The following is a 20,341-nucleotide window of genomic DNA, read 5'->3' on the forward strand; positions in this document are numbered from 1 at the left end:
TAAATCTCTGGGGGTCCATGGGCTAGGCCTAATGGTTGCCTCCCCTCCAGGCAGTATAGTAGTTACAGCTGCAAGGTGATCAGAAAGTTCTTAATCGGTGCTGCTGGCTGTGGTCTTCCCTCTGGTGGGGGCCTTTCACCGGCCCTCTGGGGTGGGGGGGTTGGACCATCAACAGCCTTCCATAGTGAGGTGCCTCTGGGGTGGGTTGTGCCTCTATGGGCTTGCCTCATTGGACCCTCAGAGGGGGCTGTTGCTGGAAGACAAAAAGACAGTTGTGCTCAGATATTGGTCATGCAATGCAGGACATCTCCAAAAACAGTTGTGCATTGCATGTCCATGCACACCAGTGGCAATATGTGCTAGAAAAACAGAGACTAAACAGATGAGTCTTCAGGCGTGGTTTAAGGGCTAAGACAGAGGGGGCATCTCTTACATTGGCTGGAAGATGTTTCCACAGTTCTGGGGCCCTATAACTAAATGCTCTACCACCTGTGATTTTCTTGTGTATTTTAGGGACCACTATGTAACCGGCTTCCTGGGATCTCAATGGCCGACCTGGAGTGTATTCGATAAGGAGATCTTTTAAGTAGGGAGGTTCCAGTCCCTTTAGTGCTTTAAATGCTAGTAGGAGAACTTTAAAGTCTATCCTGAAGCGCACGGGCAGCCAGTGAAGAGAAGCTAATACTGGAGTGATGTGTTCATCTTTTTTTGTTTCAGTTAGAATTCTTGCAGCAGCATTTTGGACTAACTGAAGTGCAGAAATAGCTCTGCTTGTGCTGCCTGACAGAATGGCATTACAGTAATACAATCTAGATGTAACAAATGCGTGTATCAATTTCTCAGTGTCATGTAATGAGAGGAATTGTCTTAGTCTTGCAATGTTTCTAAGCTGGAGGAAGGAAGATCTCAACACATTCTGAATATGTCATTCAAAGGATAGATTAAGGTCACAGATGACACCCAGCTTCATGCCATCTCCTTAGGGGAGAAATTAAAGTTATGATTACTCAGTTTTTTCAGTGTATGATGAAAAGTTAGATTTTTGTCCCCTAAAATTAGGACTTCCGTTAAATCAGAATTAAGCATACAAAAATTACTTGTCATCCATGTTTTAATCTCGGACAGTCAGTAGATTAGTGTTTCTATGTCTATGGTATTGTTACATTTGAGTGGTTCTCATTAATCTGTACATATTGGAGTCTGCTTGACAGATATGATTTAAGCCAGGATAGAACATTGTGAGACAGGCCAACAAAGGTTTCAAGATTTGGTGGTCAGTTCTATCAAAAACTGCATTTCAGACTAGTAAAATAATAACAGTGGCGTGCCCTGCGTCTGAAACATGTCATTTAATACTTTTAACAGGGCCATTTCTCTACTGTGGCCGGAGCGGAACCCTGATTGAAATTTTTCATAAAGATGATTATCAGTTAAAAAGCTTGCAATTGTTTCGCAACTGCTTTCTCTATAACCTTAGAAAGAAAGGGAAGGTTTGAAATAGGTCGGTAGTGTTTAAGTGAGTTAGGGTCGGCATTGGATTTCTTAAGAAGTGGTTTAATTACAGCTATTTTAAATGATTTGGGAACAGATACTGAGGATAAAGAGGCATTAATACTATTGTGTATTAGGTGAATAATTAATGGCAGAGATTGTTTTAGTAGTTTAGGGTCTAGTGTTCAGGTTGTAGTTTTCATTTTATTAATTAAGGAGACTAATGATGATGATTTACTGTGTTAAACGAATCCAAGGTAGGCAGGGACTGTGAAGAACTGCATGCATCAGCTCTAGTATTTGTGTATGTTTCCAGTTCTATCTCTTTTCTAATGCTGTTAACTTTGCTATTGAAATGATCCATGAAGTCATTGCAGGTGATATGCGGGGGGATAACCTCTGAAGGCTTTACCTACTGATGAGTAAGTGTCACTATTGTGTTTAAACGAAAACGTGGGTTATTCTTATGCATATCTATTAAATTAGAGTCATAGGCAGACCTAGCAGAGGACAGGGCCTGCTTGTATCTTATTATACTGTCATTCCATGCCATATGGAAGACCTCTAATTTTGTTGCTCTCCATTTACGTTCATAGCTATTAATATTATTATTATTATTATTATTATTATTTTTATTTTATTTATTTATTTATTTATTTAATAATTAAGGGATTAAAAGGACTAATATTACAAGCATTACAAGGATCGAGGGTGACTCCTAGATTTTTAACGGAAGAAGAAGGAGAGAGTGTGGTGGATTCCAAGGGGATTGAGATGGAGAGATCAGCAGAAGGTGAGGAAGAGTGGGGGAAAAACAGGAGATCCGATTTGGAGAGGTTGAGCTTGAGGTGGTGAGAGTGCATCCAGGCGGAGATAGCAGACAAACAGGAAGAGATGCGAGAGGGGATCAGAGGGTCAGAAGAGGGAAAAGACAGGAAGATCTGGACATCATAAGCATAGAAGTGGTAGGAGAAACCATGAGATGTGATGAGGGGGCCCAAGGAGCGAGTGTAGAGAGAGAACAGGAGGGGGCCCAGGATGGAGGCTTGGGGTACGCCTGTGAGGAGAGGTTGGGGGGTGGATGAGGAACCTTGTAATGTCACTTGGAAAGGTCCGGTCGCTGAGGTAGGAGGAGAACCAGGTGAGAGCAGTCCCAGAGATTCCAAGGTCAGCGAGGCAGGAGAGGAGGATGGAGTGATCGAAATGTCAAATGCTGTGGAGAGATCAAGGAGGATGAGGACTGAGGAGAGGGAGGCCGCCGGAGCACAGCTGAGGGAGTCAGTGACTGCCAGGAGAGTAGTCTCAGTGGAGTGAGCTGTGCGGAAGCCGGATTGCAGAGGATTAAGGAGTGAGTGTTGAGTCAGAGAGCTGACGGTGGACCGCCTGCTCGAGAGTCTTTGAGAGGAAGGGGAATAGGGAGACTGGGCGGTAGTTCTGAGGAGAGGTGGCGTCAAGGGTTGGTTTCATAAGGAGTGGGATGACAGCAGCTTGTTTAAATGCAGAGGGGAAACAGCCAGAGATGAGTGAGGAGTTGAGGAGGGAGGAAATGAAGGGGAGTAGATCAGGAACAGTCGCTTGGAGATGGTCCAGGGCACACGTTGTAGGTTTATGACAAAGGAGGAGAGCGGAAACTTCAGAGTCCGAGAGAGGCGAGAATGAAGATAAGGAGGCTTGGTCAGTGGGAGATTTGGGTGTGATGGGAGAGGAGGGGGGACTGCGGATGTCTGCAATCTTGGAGGAGAAGAAGGAGGCAAAATCATCAGCAGTGAGAGATGAGGGAGGAGGAGGGTGAGGGGGGGCAAGGAGGGAGAAGGTGGAGAAGAGTTCATGGGGGTTGTTGACAGTGGATACAAAGAGTGACTGGAAGTAAGACTTCTTGGCTGAGGTGAGCGAGGAGGAGAATGTAGACAGTAGAGAGTGGTAGAGTTCGAGGGAAGCTGGGAGTTTGGTCCTTTTCCACTTCTGTTTGGCAGCACGCAGACTAGTTCCGGTTGAGCGGAGAACAGCAGAGATCCAAGGATGAGGAGGGGAGGGACGGGCAGGACGAGACGTGAGAGGACAGAGAGAGTCAAGGGAGTAGGTGAGGGAGGAGAACAAAGAGGAGGTAGGACAGTTGACAGATAGATGGGAAAAACAGTCAATGGAAGGTAAGAGAGTGAGAACAGTGGAAGCAAGGGTGGAGGGGGAGACTTACGAGCAGAGATTACGGCGGAAGGTGAAAGAGGGGGTGGGTGGAGTGGGGAGGGAGGGGAGGGAAAGGGAGAAGGAGATTAAGTGGTGGTCTGAGATGTCCATGGGTGTCACGGAGAGTATTGAAGGGGAGCAGCCTCTAGAGAAGATGAGGTCTAGCTGGCGGCCTGCCCTGTGAGTGGGGGGAGATGGGGAGAGAGAGAAGTTAAAGGAGTGAAGGAGAGGAAGAAGTCCAGCACAGTGGGAAGGGTTGGAGAGGTGGATGTTGAAGTCTCCCAGGAGGATGGTAGGTGAGGACAGCTGTTTTAAGTGAGCGAGTGTGTTAGTTAAACCATGCTGAGCATTTTGTTGGTTTAATTAGAAATCATCTCCTATTATTAGGTATCTAGTGTGTGATTGTGACGATGTGTGGTTCCTGACACATGCTGAGTGAAGCCTACAGACTCCAATAGGGACAAGAAACTAACAGTAAGGGGGTCATCTTTAATGTCAATATGTATGTTAAAGTCCCCCAAAATAATGAGTTTATCATGGTGTATGGCTAAGTAAAAATGGAGTAGGATCCAGGTGGCCTATAAACAGCTATAAGCTGAAGAGGAGGATTAAGCCTAAATTCTACCTGGTAAATTACAAAAGATGCGAAGCTGTCTAATGGCTTAGTAGATAGACGCAGGTCTGTGCGGTAGATGGTGGCTAGGCCTCCCACACGGCCTGTTGTACAGGCCTTCTGGCAATAAGAGAAGTCAAAAGGGGAGGCTTCTACTAATTGAATTGTGTCGTTTTGTCTTAACCAGGTCTAAGTCAAGATGAGTGTCAGTTATGTTGTCATTTATTAAGGTTGCTTTCCTAGGTAGAGAGCGGATATTTAAGACTGCAATCTTATACATAAGAGAAGCAGTGTGAGCAGGTAATTTCTGTTGTGTAGTTTTAACTTTTATTAGATTGTTGAAGTAATGGCCCAGAGAGGAAGGAATACATCCAAGCCTAGGAAACAATATTGTTTTAATAGGATAACTATTCTTCAAGTCTTCAAAATCATGAAAGGCATCGACCACATCAAACCAGAGGAGCTTTTCCAGATCAGCAGGGACACACGGACCCGGGGACACAAATGGAAATTGGGCATTCAAGGCAAGACGGAAAACAGGAGACACTTCTTCACATAGAGAGTCGTCACAATCTGGAACAAACTCCCCAGCGATGTGGTTGAAGCTGAAAATTTGAGAACATTTAAAAATAGACTGGATAGGATCCTTGGATCACTTAGTTATTAATGGTCACCAAACGAGCACGATGGGTCGAATGGCCTCCTCTCGTTTGTAAACTTTCTTATGTTCTTAACACTATATGCTTGAAACCTTGATATTCAAATGTAGACAAGATAACTAAATACCACAGTTCACACTCACTGCCATCTTCTTGGCAAGATCAAACACAGTATATGTTCCAACAGCCTAGAAATAATATAATATAGCTAAATGATGAATATATTATATATATATATATATATATATATATATATATATATATATATATATATATATATATATATATATATATAGAGAGAGAGAGAGAGAGAGAGAGAGAGAGATATTACAGTATACTGTTGGCCAGCACAGAGCTCTATGTAATATCTGCATAGGTCTGGGATAAATTATATTGATCCACCACAGTGTTCTAGGGAAATTATCATCAATGCAATTAAAACAATTAACTAAAGCATTTAACTTATTTATAATTGTTTGTCAGGCTTCTTCCCTCCTTGCTAACACACAAGGTGTTATATTTAGAAAGTATAGGTACAACTTTCAATTAAAAAAAAAATTCCATCCTCTATTCTTCAAAATATTTAAAGGAATAATCATTACAGTAAATTAAACAAATCACAAGGTTATGAAATGTAATTGTAGTGAAGTATGAGGGGGCGTTCAATTCAAAATTAACAGAAAAAATTAATCATATACCAAAGTGGATATAACATATAGCAGAAAAAATAATTAATATACCAAAATGGATATATCATATACCAAAGTGGATATAGCATATAGTAGAAAAACTAAAAATCATATACCAAAATGGATATATCATATGGCACAGAAATATTAGCATATACCAAAGTGGATATTTCACATAGCAGAAAAAAACAAAAACATATACCAAAGTGTCACTCTGCACAAAAAATATATACCGAAGACACATGGTGGGGATGTTGGGTTGGACAGGCGCAGTGTGCCCAGTTGGTTAGAGATGAGAGCGGATCCTTCACAGGGTCACAGACATTAGAGCCGAATGAGGGAGACATCGATGCGTTTACGAGCGTAAGATGATCATTATCGCTGAGTGTACATATACATTAATATACATATATTACAATTATACAGTTTTTTAAATTATTGGTACTGTATTTGTTATTTGTGATGTATTAATAGCTCTATTTGTTTTTAAATGTAATTTGGTGGTGAATTGTCGATGTATGACCAATGTGATGCTGTTCAAGTTTATAACAAACGGAGGCAGCAATCACATTGACAAAACATATCGGCTAATAATCAAAATCAAGACAAGACAATTAGAGTAGTGAAACCAATCTAACTTCATGAGTGTACAGTACTGCCCTTACATACTTATTTTGATCAATCTGTCAATTAAGTGTCTGCCACACCATTTGTACATATACAGTATGTTAATGCTATTTTTCGTTTTTTAATTATATTAACTATATCACCCAACAGTGGATGATATAGTTAATATAATTAAAAAACGAAAAATGTACACATATTTCGTTGCCTTTTTCTGAATTAATACATTAATTGGAGATTCCAATAATTGAATCATATACAACTAATCAGTACACCTGTCTATGGCGGCTGTAGGCACTTAAATCAAGTTTCAGATTAATCCTCATGTCTGTGGGGCGGTGGTTATGAACAGCGCTGTGATTTCAATGTTGCGGGTTCGGTCCCGATGTGTGGATGTTATTTCTTATGTACAGATTTTGTATTACATTTTTTGAATATATATTTCCCTGTGTTTAACGGTATCAGAGTAGAACAAAAAAATATAATAATTAATAAAGCGTTGACACAGCTTGTCTTTATTAGAATGGCGTGTCAGTATCATGGCTCAGGGACTGGCTCTACACCACAGAAATGAACACACTGATGCACTAGACTTCCCATCATCAATCTTTAATTCGCTGCGAGTGAGATTTTGAGTCCGCCACCTTGGGTAATAATCACCCTTCTTCTGAAAACACCAACATGATAAAAGCATAGCCTATTAATAATAAAGTACAGCATACAATAAAACATAGCGAACAACGTATACACTAGCCTCAGAGTATACACTTGTAAACTTTAATTTAGGCTTCATGAATGGTATCTTGATTAATGCCTGCACATGAATGTCCACATCGATGTCTCTCTCATTCAGCTCTAATGTCTGTGACCCTGTGAAGGATCCGCTCTCATCTCTAACCAACTGGTCACACCGCGCATGTCCAACCCAACATCTCCACCACGTGACTTTGGTATATATATTTTTTGCAGAGTGGAATTTTTTCTGGTATATGATATATCCACTTTGGTATATGATTTATATTTTTATGCCATAAGATATATAAATTTTGGTATATGATTTTTTGTTTTTCTGCTATATGATATATCCACTTTGGTATAAGATATATCCATTTTGGTATATTAATATTTTTTTCTTCTATATGACATATCCACTTTGGTATATGATTTATTTTTTCTGTTATTTTTTAATTATAATTTAACGGCTCCTCATAGTAAAGATGCATTTCTACTATTTAAGAAATATTATTATTATTATTATTATTATTATTATTATTATTATTATTATATTATAAATAATATATTGTATCAGGGATTCCACTATGACACATTCGTTATGATTAAATAAATTAATCAGGAGGTGATGAGTGATTTCTTAACATAGATAAAATAAAATAAATGAATTAATACAACAGCAGTGAGCAACGTTGTGTGTTAGCTGGGCTGGCTTTTGTAGCTGCAGCAGTGTTAGCTTAATTCAATAAAATGTTCTTTGCCTCCTCATACTCTTCCATATTTAGCGCTGAAATAGGCAGCAGCTCGTTTGCCTTTGCCAAATCATTAATTCAACGCACCACTGAGCGTCCTTTCGTATCCACCGGGAACAAGCACTTATCTGCGATAAGGAAAGTCTGTCTGTCGGAAGAACCGAAAATCACAGATATCAGTAACCCGTTTGCTTAAGCCACAATATGTCAATTTAGCCTGGATTTGTTAAACCATGTATGAAGAATGGATCCCTGGTATTGCATTATGGTTGACTGTAGTAGTTGTGGGTTCTTTATGGAATTGGAGCTTAATTAATCTACTTATGAAAACAGTTTTTTTAAAGTTATGGTATTTGTTTCTTTCCTTCTCTCAGGTGGCTTGTCTCACCCATATAGCAGCAAACTACCTCAATGGTGGGAAAGAAGCACGGCGATGGGGCACAGCTCATGAAAGCATTGTTCCATACCAGGTACAGACAAAGTATATATAGTTTATACAATATGAAATCAATTGTCCTTTATTTTAATGGATCATGTTATACATTTCTTAAACTTTCACAACCACAAAGTACTTATGTTAAACTTACGTATTGTGCGCAGAATTGTAAATTAATGTATCATAACTTATTTTCTGTTTGGTTCAAGCTTTATTTTTTGAAAGGGCACTTCATATGTTTACACATTATTGTGAAGTTATAACGTCATAATATCTTTGCCAATAAACTGTATGCAGCATTGTTTTGCCTATGCAATGGGATACAAATTCCAGCATTGTATGCATTGCAAACAACGTGGATGGTGGACATAACATTTTATTTTGCATAGATGACATTCCTACTAACATTTAAAGCTTTAAAATTTTAGTGCCAAATATACCACTACTATGCATGCATAAAAAGAAGGCTTGAATTCACATAAAATAATTTAAAACAAATTCAAAAGTTTTGTATATATACACCAGTGGTACTACTGTCAAGTACAGAGGAAGATCTATTTTGCTTCAGGGCTGTTGTCCTTGTTAGGATTAAAGGAAGGATAGACCACGTAATTTAATTTAATTTAAGATTTTTCATTATATATCAGTATTCAATAAATGTGTTAAACTAGAAGAAAACATCATTCTACATATGAAACCATTTAAATGCCTTTAGATATACATTCTGTTTATTGATTTGCTACAGATTGTTTTTAGAAACATATTGAGGACCCGTTTAAATAAAAAATATTTCCAAGCTGCTAACACAAAGAGTTGTGAAAGAGTCTCAGCTCTGAATATTGCAGTACCACTCATGTCAAGAGCTGCGAACAGGGAGATGTTTTGCCGGTGTGGCTTCTGAAATGGGCCCGCAGCAAGAAAGCCCAGTTGTTATTCAAGCTACAACAGAGAGTGGGAGCACAAGATTCTCCGTGAGAGAACATTAGTTTACAAGTATTACAGGTGTAACGTCTCCTCCCTGCTTGCAGACGAGGTCATTTTGGTAGTGCTGCCGCAGCCACCACACCTTTGATGTCCAATAAGGTCTGGATATTCTGAATAAAGTAATGGAGGAACCAAAGAATACCAGTCTCACACAAAAATATAAAAAGCAATAACTTTCATTTCACAGGCTAATTAATGCTCAATCATACTATTAACACTCAATCACAGGCAATGGTAGCAGTATCAAATTATGCTATGTCATTTACACTTCAAGGAAAGGGAAGGTTAAATACACACAGCTGAAGTGAGCACACATAAAGAGGTTTCACTAAAATCACACACACTCATAACCAATAAAAAATCAATGTGCAAAAGTCACCCCACAACATAACCCAGAATTGAAAACATAAACACACATACCTGTAAACCCCCACAGGCAATGCCAACTACCAAATTCGGCAGTAAAAACACCCCCTCCCCCTTCAAGGTATGATAATATGCTACACAAAGTCTGTGATAGTAACCCACTTTGTTAAAATAATCCCCTACATTACAATTTGAAGAAGAGGTCCCAATCACTAGGGAAAGAGAGGCTTGTTGTATTCCTTGTTGTAACACTCAATGCAGCGCTCCACACACTGTTTTTGTGGTAAAACAAGTTCAGAACGGTTAGAGTGCCTGGAAGCCACTGGTCTCTTATTGCTTGTGTGTGGTGAAACAGGGTATTGTTACTTACTCCAGATAATGGGTCAAATTCTGCTCCCCGTCATTTTTATTTTCTATATAAACAATTCAACTGCTTTAAATGATTACATAATAAAGGAACACTCCAAAAGAACAAAACATTTGTTTAACATTTCCTGCAGTAACCTGGCACCACATTCCCATATTTCTGTCAAACACATTTCACACATTTACATTGGAGAGTTGTTCTCAGTAAATGCATATAATTTTTTTTAATTCAGAGAGCTTGTCCTCAATTTGTATCTTAATGTTCTGTAAACACTGTGCGTCACAGACTAAAGTTAAGTTGCTGGTTGATTAAGCTTTTTCAGCATAGTCATCTGCTGACTGTAGCAGTGCCTTCACATCAGCTTCTGCTCTGCTTTTTTTTATTTTTTAAGTCTTCAACCTCATCCATTAGAGATTTCCTTTTCGTTCCAACCATTTCCTTCTCTTTCAGTAGTTTTTTATTCCTGATATTTAGGCCTGATATTTTTGTCTATTTCCTGTGACTGACATCAAGAGCTATTTAATCATCTTTACTTGTGCAACACCTCCAACAGCTTTAACATAATTAGCAATGACTCTCTGTGCGACCAGTGATTGCTCCTGGAGATTCTCTATATCTCGGAACCCCTCAGTTTGTAATGCATATTCACAAAACTCCCTGTACTCCCTCTTTACATCATCACAGACATACTCCTTACTGTGGTTTGTAGCAACAAGCATAAGCAGAACTTGCTTCAATTTCTGCACACATTCTTCCTTGCTGACCACCATCAACCGTGGATGAAAACACTGCATATTTCAGACAAGGGGATACTTGATAGGAGCCCTCTTCAAGCTTGTCTACTGTTGTTAACACAAAGCTTTTGCAGTCAACTTTCAGTTCTAACAGCTGTTTGTCTGTAATCTTCTTGGCACCTTTCAGCTGACCAACAGCTACTTCTGCTGAAATGTCATTGTCAATCTCGGAGTAGCCTTGTCTGTAAAGGCAATATCAAGGAGCTTCAATGTTAAAGCATGTTTTTAATTTTGAAACATGTTTCAATGTTTTCATATAAGATATTAATATGAAAATATACTTAAGAACTATAAGATAAATCATACACATAAGTACACATCTTATGTAAGAATGTTATCACTAAACTAAAGTGTATGATATACAGTGAGGGAAAAAAGTATTTGATCCCCTGCTGATTTTGTACGTTTGCCCACTGACAAAGAAATGATCAGTCTACAATTTTAATGGTAGGTGTATTTTAACAGTGAGAGACAGAATAACAACAAAAAAATCCAGAAAAACGCATTTCAAAAAAGTTATAAATTGATTTGCCTGTTAATGAGTGAAATAAGTATTTGATCCCCTATCAATCAGCAAGATTTCTGGCTCCCAGGTGTCTTTTATACAGGTAACGAGCTGAGTTTAGGAGCACTCTCTTAAAGGGAGTGCTCCTAATCTCAGCTCGTTACCTGTATAAAAGACACCTGTCCACAGAAGCAATCAATCAATCAGATTCCAAACTCTCCACCATGGCCAAGACCAAAGAACTGTCCAAGGATGTCAGGGACAAGATTGTAGACCTACACAAGCAGCTTGGTGAGAAGGTGACAACAGTTGGTGCGATTATTCGCAAATGGAAGAAACACAAAATAACTGCCAGTCTCCCTCAGTCTGGGGCTCCATGCAAGATCTCACCTGGTGGAGTTTCAATGATCATGAGAATGGTGAGGAATCAGCCCAGAACTACACGGGAGGATCTTGTTAATGATCTCAAGGCAGCTGGGACCATAGTCACCAAGAAAACAATTGGTAACACACTACGCCGTGAAGGACTGAAATCCTGCAGTGCCCGCAAGGTCCCCCTGCTCAAGAAAGCACATGTACAGGCCCATCTGAAGTTTACCAATGAACATCTGAATGATTCAGAGGAGAACTGGGTGAAAGTGTTGTGGTCAGATGAGACCAAATTCGAGCTCTTTGGCATCAATTCAACTCGCCGTGTTTGGAGGAGGAGAAATGCTGCCTATGACAAATCTTGGGTGAGAACCTCCTTCCCTCAGCCAGGGCATTGAAAATGGGTTGTGGATGGGTATTCCAGCATGACAATGACCCAAAACACACAGCCAAGGCAACAAAGGAGTGGCTCAAGAAGAAGCACATTAAGGTCCTGGAGTGGCCTAGCCAGTCTCCAGACCTTAATCCCATAGAAAATCTGTGGAGGGAGCTGAAGGTTCGAGTTGCCAAACGTCAGCCTCAAAACCGTAATGACTTGGAGAGGATCTGCAAAGAGGAGTGGGACAAAATCCCTCCTGAGATGTGTGCAAACCTGGTGGCCAACTACAAGAAACATCTGACCTCTGTGATTGCCAACAAGGGTTTTGCCACGAAGTACTAAGTCGAAGGGGTCAAATACTTATTTCCCTCATTAACATGCAAATCAATTTATAACTTTTTTGAAATGCGTTTTTCTGTATTTTTTTGTTGTTATTCTGTTTCTCACTGTTAAAATATACCTACCATTAAAATTATAGACTGATCATTTCTTTGTCAGTGGGCAAACGTACAAAATCAGCAGGGGATCAAATACTTTTTTCCCTCACTGTATACAGTGCATCCGGAAAGTATTCACAGCGTGCCACTTTTTCCACATTTTGTTATGTTACAGCCTTATTCCAAAATGGATTAAATTAATTATTTTCCTCAAAATTCTACGAACAATACCCCATAATGACAACTTGAAATAAGTTTGTTTGAAATCTTTGTAAATGTATTAAATATAAAAAAATAAAAAAGCACATGTACATAAGTATTCACAGCCTTTGCCATGCCACTCAAAATTGAGCTCAGGTGCATCCTGTTTCTACTGATCATTCTTGAGATGTTTCTACAACTTGATTGGAGTCCACCTGTGGTAAATTCAGTTGATTGGACATGATTTTGAAAGGCACACATCTGTCTATATAAGGTCCCACAGTTAACAGTGCATGTCAGAGCACAAACCAAGCCATGAAGTCCAAGGAATTGTCTGTAGACCTCCGAGACAGGATTGTATCGAGGCACAGATCTGGGGAAGGGTACAGAAACATTTCTGCAGCATTGAAGGTCCCAATGAACACAGTGGCCTCCATCATCCGTAAATGGAAGAAGTTTGGAACCACCAGGACTCTTCCAAGAGCTGGCCGCTGACAAACTGAGCAATAGGGGGAGAAGGGGCTTAGTCAGGGAGGTGACCAAGAACCCGATGGTCACTCTGACAGAGCTCCAGCGTGTCTCTGTGAAGGAGAACCTTCCAGAAGAACAACCATCTCTGCAACACTCCACAAATCAGGCCTGTATGGAAGAGTGGCCAGACTAGTCAGGATCGAGGGAAAGATGAATGCAGCAATGTACAGATACATCCTTGATGAAAACCTGCTCCAGAGTGCTCTGGACCTCAGACTGGGGCGAAGGTTCATCTTCCAACAGGACAACGACCCTAAGCACACAGCCAAGATAACAAAGGAGTGGCTACAGGACAACCCTGTGAATGTCCTCAAAAAGACTTGAGGCTGTAATTGATGCCAAAGGTGCTTCAACAAAGTATTGAGCAAAGGCTGTGAATACTTATGTACATTTGTTTTTTATTTTTAATAAATTTGCAAGGATTTCAAACAAACTTCTTTTACATTGTCATTATGGGGTATTGTTTGTAGAATTTTGAGGAAAATAATGAATTTAATCAATTTTGGAATAATGCAGTAATTAAGTTGATAGCAGCTCATCCATGTGCGGGAGCGGGTAGCAGTCCATGATGACAGCTTTATTCGGCTCCCGGAGATTGAGATACATGCGAATGCCACCTGTTTTTTTCTGCGTGACTACGATTGGAGAGACCCAGGCAGAGGCGTCAATTCTCTCGATCACGCCAGCGGCCAGTAATCGATTCAGCTCATCTGTTACCGCACCTCTCACAGACAGTGGCAATCAGCGTAGCTTTTGACGAACAGGTCGAAAGCGGGGAGGGCTGGCAGACTGTGTCGACTTGAGGACGGTTGCAAATCTTTCAGCTTTTTGGTGGAGAAGTTCTGGTTCTGGTTTCATTCAGTCTTCCTGAATTTCATCTCCTTGGTTTCTTCTTCCAGGTTGTTCCATTCCACTCCCAATTGTGCCACTCCGAATTGCTTGTTTTGGCTTTCTGTTTTTATCCATTTTAGACAAAGAGATTCTAATCTCTTTCCTTCCAAACTTCTGATTGGTCAGGTTTGGGGTAATAAAATTGAAATTTGAATCAAAGCAGTCTTTGCCATTCCTCTCCCTTGATTCCTACAGAATGTGTATTTGGGGTTTGATGGCTTTTAGGAATGTGAAAATGGTTCAAATGTTACCTAGAGTTTCTAACTCTCTATATTGTGAACTACATTTTCAAGTCCCTCAAAGCATGACCTTACCAAACAAGCCAGGTGTTCTTTCTCGGTAATGTTAAATTTGAGTCTTTTGGGAATTCCAGGGGGGCTGGCCTGATGCCCATGTCAGTGGAGGATCAATTAGGATGTTTGAATAATTCTCTTACAAAATGTTAATGTTGCTTTGCATGTGAAATATAAATGGTCCAATGGTTGTTTTAGCTAATAGTCTTTCTTTTAAGACCAAACATACATTCGTACTTTGCTGAGCACAGGCCTGTCGTAAAACACAAAGCTTCAAAGTTGTCTCCTTAAGTCCTTTAGCACAGGCCGAAATTTCTCAGTTAGGAAGGTATATGCATTTCAGTATATATTTGCCAAAATAAGGTCATATGATTTACATCTCCTACTATAACTACCTCCCTGTTGAAGGAGTGGGCACTGCAGTGCTCTGGTGCTCAACTGTCCTCTCATTACCCTCTGAGCTGTCACTGTCCAGCTCAGTGTCCAGCAGTTGGAACCTGTCTAGCTCTTGGGTGTGCATACCCTTTTCTATTATCACAAACTAAAGTAACCCAGCTGTTCTCTATACTTTCCTGCTCTAAGGTCTCAGCCTTCCTAGGTTTTGGCGTGCACACCACCTCCAATTCTTCCAGATCACTAATACAGCGCAGAACAGGAAGCTGAGCCGCAAGATCACAGACTCTGATCTCTGGACCTCAAAATGCTGACAACGTTGACAGATTAAATCATTCTGGATAAGTTCATGCAAACCTGACACTGTAGAGGCCACTTGCTTCTAAATTTAGCAAGTTGTTGGTGCCCTAAAACTGTTTCTTGGTTTTTGTCCCCAAGTCAAATGCTTGACTTTTAATGAGAAACAGTGCAGCTAACTGCCACCACCTGTCTTGTGTCTGTCTTCGACAACTTCTAACTTATAAAAACAGAGACAATTCCACACTTTGTCGTACAATCCATTCTGTGGCGTGCACCAATTAATTGTCTGCATGGTGCAATATGGGGTTTGAATATGGCAAATAATTATTTACGAGTGATAGTCATTTGCGACGCGCATACCCCTCTGCGAGGTGCGCAATCCCATTGAATATTGGGCCCTAGATCTTTTTTTATAAGATTATAAAGAATAATTCCAGATCCTACTGTACATAGTGTGCTCTTGAATCCTTCAACAGCCTGTAACACCTTGCACATGACCGTGTAGAATCATACAGATATATCACGTCCAAGATCCTGTACATCATATCATGTCAAGCATCTGTAAAGTCACATGGGTCACTGCTATCAAACATGGGAGCCCCTATTGATAATTTATGTAGGTATGTTGTTAATAGTTTTTCACCACCTTGTTTTCACATGCAAAATTCAGATTTTGATCAAAAATACCACATTTACAATATGATTTTTGGCTATTGCAAACGTATAGACTCAATAATAATAAACCATTTTAGTGTACTTTTCCCCTAGCCTATTTTTATTTTAAATTGAAAGTATTTAAAATGTTGATCACTGAAAAGATCAAACAATTACTGTTTTTTTTCAGCTGTACAGTGTTTTTCTCACTCTAGTATTGTAAACATTTGCATTTTTGGGAATGTTGCCAGAATAATGTCTCTTATAAAATAAGTAATTTAACTTGCTGATGTACAAAATTGGATAAACAGCATAAATGCATTGGGTCTTTTTCACATACAGAAGTAATTCTAAAACTTAAAATGTTCATAAATGTTACCAGTTTGTGAATGAACACTAAATGTTGTGTAGTATGGAGTGTAGTTTTCCTGTTAAATAATGTTTCTACCATACAAACATGTTGTTTGGCGTATTTTTATAATAATGTATATACAATATTTTATTCTCTTATAAAAGAAATGCAGATAATTATATCTCACACACACAAAACATTGAACGGAGGACAGGAGAAATCTTTTGCTCTGATACTTAATGTACAGTGTCCATATTAGGACATCCTCACTCCTCAGTGTCAGTCTTATTTGGCATCAAGCATCATACCTATTTTATGACAGATCTCATGAATATGAATAATAATTGACAGCTGAATGCTAAAGTTACTGAGGGTTGATTGAAAAACTAAGTGATGCGTGACACTGAGGAGTGAGGATATCCTAATATGGATATCATGAACAAAACTGAAAGGTACTCTGTAATGTTGAATGGTTATGTAAAGGAAAAGTGTTCGATAAAAATAAAAAATATACAAAGAAGTACATTTTTGTGTAAACTCTAAGGACAAAAAAAGGATATATGGCACTGCCCAATTAAGTCATATACAATGTCAATCTTAAACCAGATTCATATTTATAGTGCTATTTTAATGTAGCAAGACTGCACTGATTGAGAACATGTAAACAGTAACTACTATTTCATGTATAATAATATAATAATAATAATAATAATAATAATAATAATTGTGATTATTTTATAATTTCAATATAGTAGAATGGGTTGTTTTTTTCATGAATAATTGTGAAAATATTTACTTGGACATGCCATGTTAATACTGCTAACAGATGTGAGACTTTTAATGCATGTTGTTAGTTCTGTAGGAAAAAGGATTGCAAAAATGTAAATGGCTCCTGACATCTGCATGTCTTTGCGTGACTGGACTGTGACCACAGTCAAACTAGGATATTGACAAAATGTGTAGTGTTCAATTCGATTTTCATAAGTGTGCATGCAGTTAACTCTAATTTCACCTTAATTCAAAGCCTTGGGTTACTGTGACCTTCCATGATTAGTGCCTATAGTATCTCAGAGGAGTTCTTTTTGCAGAATTACATATTTTGTGGTTCACTTCTCAATTTCCCCCCCCTCTTTATTTGGATCGTTATATCAGGTGGTGACTTATATAATCCTCTGGTGTATTTCAGTTCATAGACTTTTTTTGTGAATAGCAGAGAATAAAAATAAATTGTCATAAACAAATTACCCTCTCTTTAAAAACAACTATTATAATACTGCCCATAACTTTCAAACCACTTTTGAAAATTCTGATTTATATATGGAAATGTTTTAGAATTACGTAATGTATATATACATTTACCAGTTTAACATTGCCAACAATAATTAATGCATTCTGAGTAAAACAAAACAAAAAATTGTGAATGTGAATGTTTTGTCAGTGTCGTTGTTTCCCAGCACACAAACCACGCAATTGTGTGTGGCCCGGAGGGGCTAGGGGGCCCCCTGATGCCTAGTAGTAGTGTTACATTACAAGCTGAATTGTAACTGGCAACAAATCCTTATTTTTTCAGATGAAAAATAATGTATTATCAATATTGCCTTTTTTCTTATTAATGTTGCAATTCTGAAGCCTCCCCATTTAGTGCTCCAGTAAGGTATCTTCACTGTGGTCTGGGAGACCCAGGTTCAATTCCTGCTGTGGCTGTTCAATGAGAAAGTGCTGTGAGAATAAAAGCGTCACTATAAGTTAGAATCCTAATAGCATATTTAATTGGAATATACATTAGGGCATTTTTTTTTCGAATTGCATTTGTATCATTGTGGGATATTTTTGTTTTAGTATTTTGTATTGTTATGCTAGGAAGTGTGTGTTTGTATACATAGCTCTGAAGTCACACGGAATCAGTCGAATGTCTGAGCATTGACTAAATGTTAATTTGTGATTAAAAGCTTGTGATGAAAAGTGTGTGGCAAATTGATGGGATACCTTATGCTCCATTTGTTTTTAAAGCAAATAGTGTACATTGCAGCTCTGCTGCGATCATCGTTAAAGCCAGACTGTCATGTTGGCATTTTTGGCACGTTTTTGGTATTTGTTAAGTGTTCTCCACAGAACACTTAAAAACTACAACATTGAAACAGATTCATTTACTTATAGATCTTAAGTTGGAAACTTTATAACAATTAAACAATTTGCAATGCAATTTGCACATCCTTCTTTTATTTTTTATTTTATTCAGTTTGTGTTGTGTAATTTTTAATATTTATTAATACTACCATTTGTATTTGTATCATATCTAGTTCTACTGTTTGGTTGAGCAATAAAGCAGAATAGCAGATCAAAGCTCCCTGAATTCCACGATTCTGTCAGTGTTCTCCACAATGCAGATTTCATAGTGCACTACACACCCCATTGGAATGTCTATCCATTTACAAACAGTAATTTGATTCAGCCTCATGACACATTTGAGCCACCATAACTCAGTCAGATTCAGTCCGTGAAAGAAAGTGAAGAAGTTCTAGAAGGTAAGAAAATGTCTTTCACTCTCCCATTTTAACTTTAGTTTGAGTGCACTGGCGATACTCTAGCCCACCCTTAATAATGACAAAGGATTGTGCCAGCCATTGGTGTGTGTGGTGACGCTAAAATGGTAATGACAGGTAGAGGTGGAGGGACCCCTAAACTGAGCTTTGATTGGGGCCACCTAATTGACAAACTGTCAATTGTTGGTGTCTTCATCCATGGACGCTCTGAACCCTAAGCACTTCGATGCCCACCTGGCTCAATTGATGAAACAACGATGAAATAACACGTAATGAACAATGGGAAATCGACTTGCCGGCCACTTGATGAGCGCCAATGGACCACAATGAAAGAACAATCACCCGAGACATTAACACATTTTGGGATACCCTAAAGGACAATACTACTTCAAGAAGAAGTAGTTTCTTCAAATTACCTACTGGGACCATGGAATGAGAACTGTGCCTCTAAAAGATCAAACGTATGACAAGGAAATAAAGCCTCAGAGGTGGTGGAAACTGCTGTGTTTACAGAATCTGATCAAGAGAGCTTACTTTGTGATTAACATGTCCAAAATGTCTTTTTATATCTAACGCAATTTTACAGAATTAATGTAACATGTTCATGTTTCATTAAAGAGGGCAACTGTTGGGGTAAAATTGCCCCCTATGTATTGTATATACCCACTGTATAATACTCTGCATGTTGGGAGAACAAAGTACAAGGATTTTTATATAACATATTCTACTAACTGTTAGGAATTATTAAGCTTTGTTCTGATATTAGGTAGGCATACTCATTATTTAACCTACTGTAACCATGTAACTCATTGTATTGTATTCTTATTGTAGGATTAGATTAGAACAGATGCTGCAGATTTGACATTGACATATCTCACTGGAAATGTTGCCGTGGTGGGGGGGGGACTGAAACTTGTAATTATTGCAAAAATAACATCTGTATCGAGGCACAGATCTGGGGAAGGGTACAGAAACATTTCTGCAGCATTGAAGGTCCCAATGAACACAGTGGCCTCCATCATCTGTAAATGGAAGAAGTTTGGAACCACCAGGACTCTTCCTAGAGCTGGCCACTGGCAAACTGAGCGATCGGGGGAGAAGGGCCTTAGTCAGGGAGGTGACCAAGAACCCGATGGTCACTCTGACAGAGGTCCAGCGTGTCTCTGTGGAGAGAGGAGAACCTTCCAGAAGAACAACCATCTATGCAGCACTCCACCAATCAGGCCTGTATGGTAGAGTGGCCAGACGGAAGCCACTCCTCAGTAAAAGGCACATGACAGCCCACCTGGAGTTTGCCAAAAGGCACCTGAAGCAAAATTCTCTGGTCTGATGAAACAAAGATTGAACTCTTTGGCCTGAATGGCAAGCGTCATGTCTGGAGGAAACCAGGCACCGCTCATCACCTGGCCAATACCATCCCTAAAGTGAAGCATGGTGGTGGCAGCATCATGCTGTGGGGATGTTTTTCAGCGGCAGGAACTGGGAGACTAGTCAGGATCGAGGGAAAGATGAATGCAGCAATGTACAGAGACATCCTTGATGAAAACCTGCTCCAGAGTGCTCTAGACCTCTGACTGGGGCGAAGTTTCATCTTCCAACAGGACAACGATCCTAAGCACACAGCCAAGATAACAAAGGAGTGGCTACAGGACAACTCTGTGAATGTCCTTGAGTGGCCCAACCAAAGGCCAGACTTGAACCCGATTGAACATCTCTGGAGAGATCTAAAAATGGCTGTGCACTGACGCTCTCCATCCAACCTGATGGCGCTTGAGAGGTCCTGCAAAGAATGGGAGAAACTG

General features: G+C 39.4%; 1 protein-coding gene across 2 annotated transcripts in view; it reads left to right on the plus strand.

Moving 5' to 3' along the window:
- The window catches only part of sugct (succinyl-CoA:glutarate-CoA transferase), a 288,833-nt gene that overhangs the window by 109,372 nt on the left and 159,120 nt on the right, over positions 1 to 20,341 (plus strand). For both annotated transcript variants that reach the window (XM_066687287.1, XM_066687297.1), the window contains one exon: positions 8,119 to 8,214. In XM_066687287.1, the coding sequence (XP_066543384.1) occupies positions 8,119 to 8,214 (96 nt within the window). The remainder of the gene's footprint in view (positions 1 to 8,118; positions 8,215 to 20,341) is intronic.

Source organism: Amia ocellicauda, chromosome 2 (assembly GCF_036373705.1).
Source record: "Amia ocellicauda isolate fAmiCal2 chromosome 2, fAmiCal2.hap1, whole genome shotgun sequence".
Taxonomy (NCBI): domain Eukaryota; kingdom Metazoa; phylum Chordata; class Actinopteri; order Amiiformes; family Amiidae; genus Amia; species Amia ocellicauda.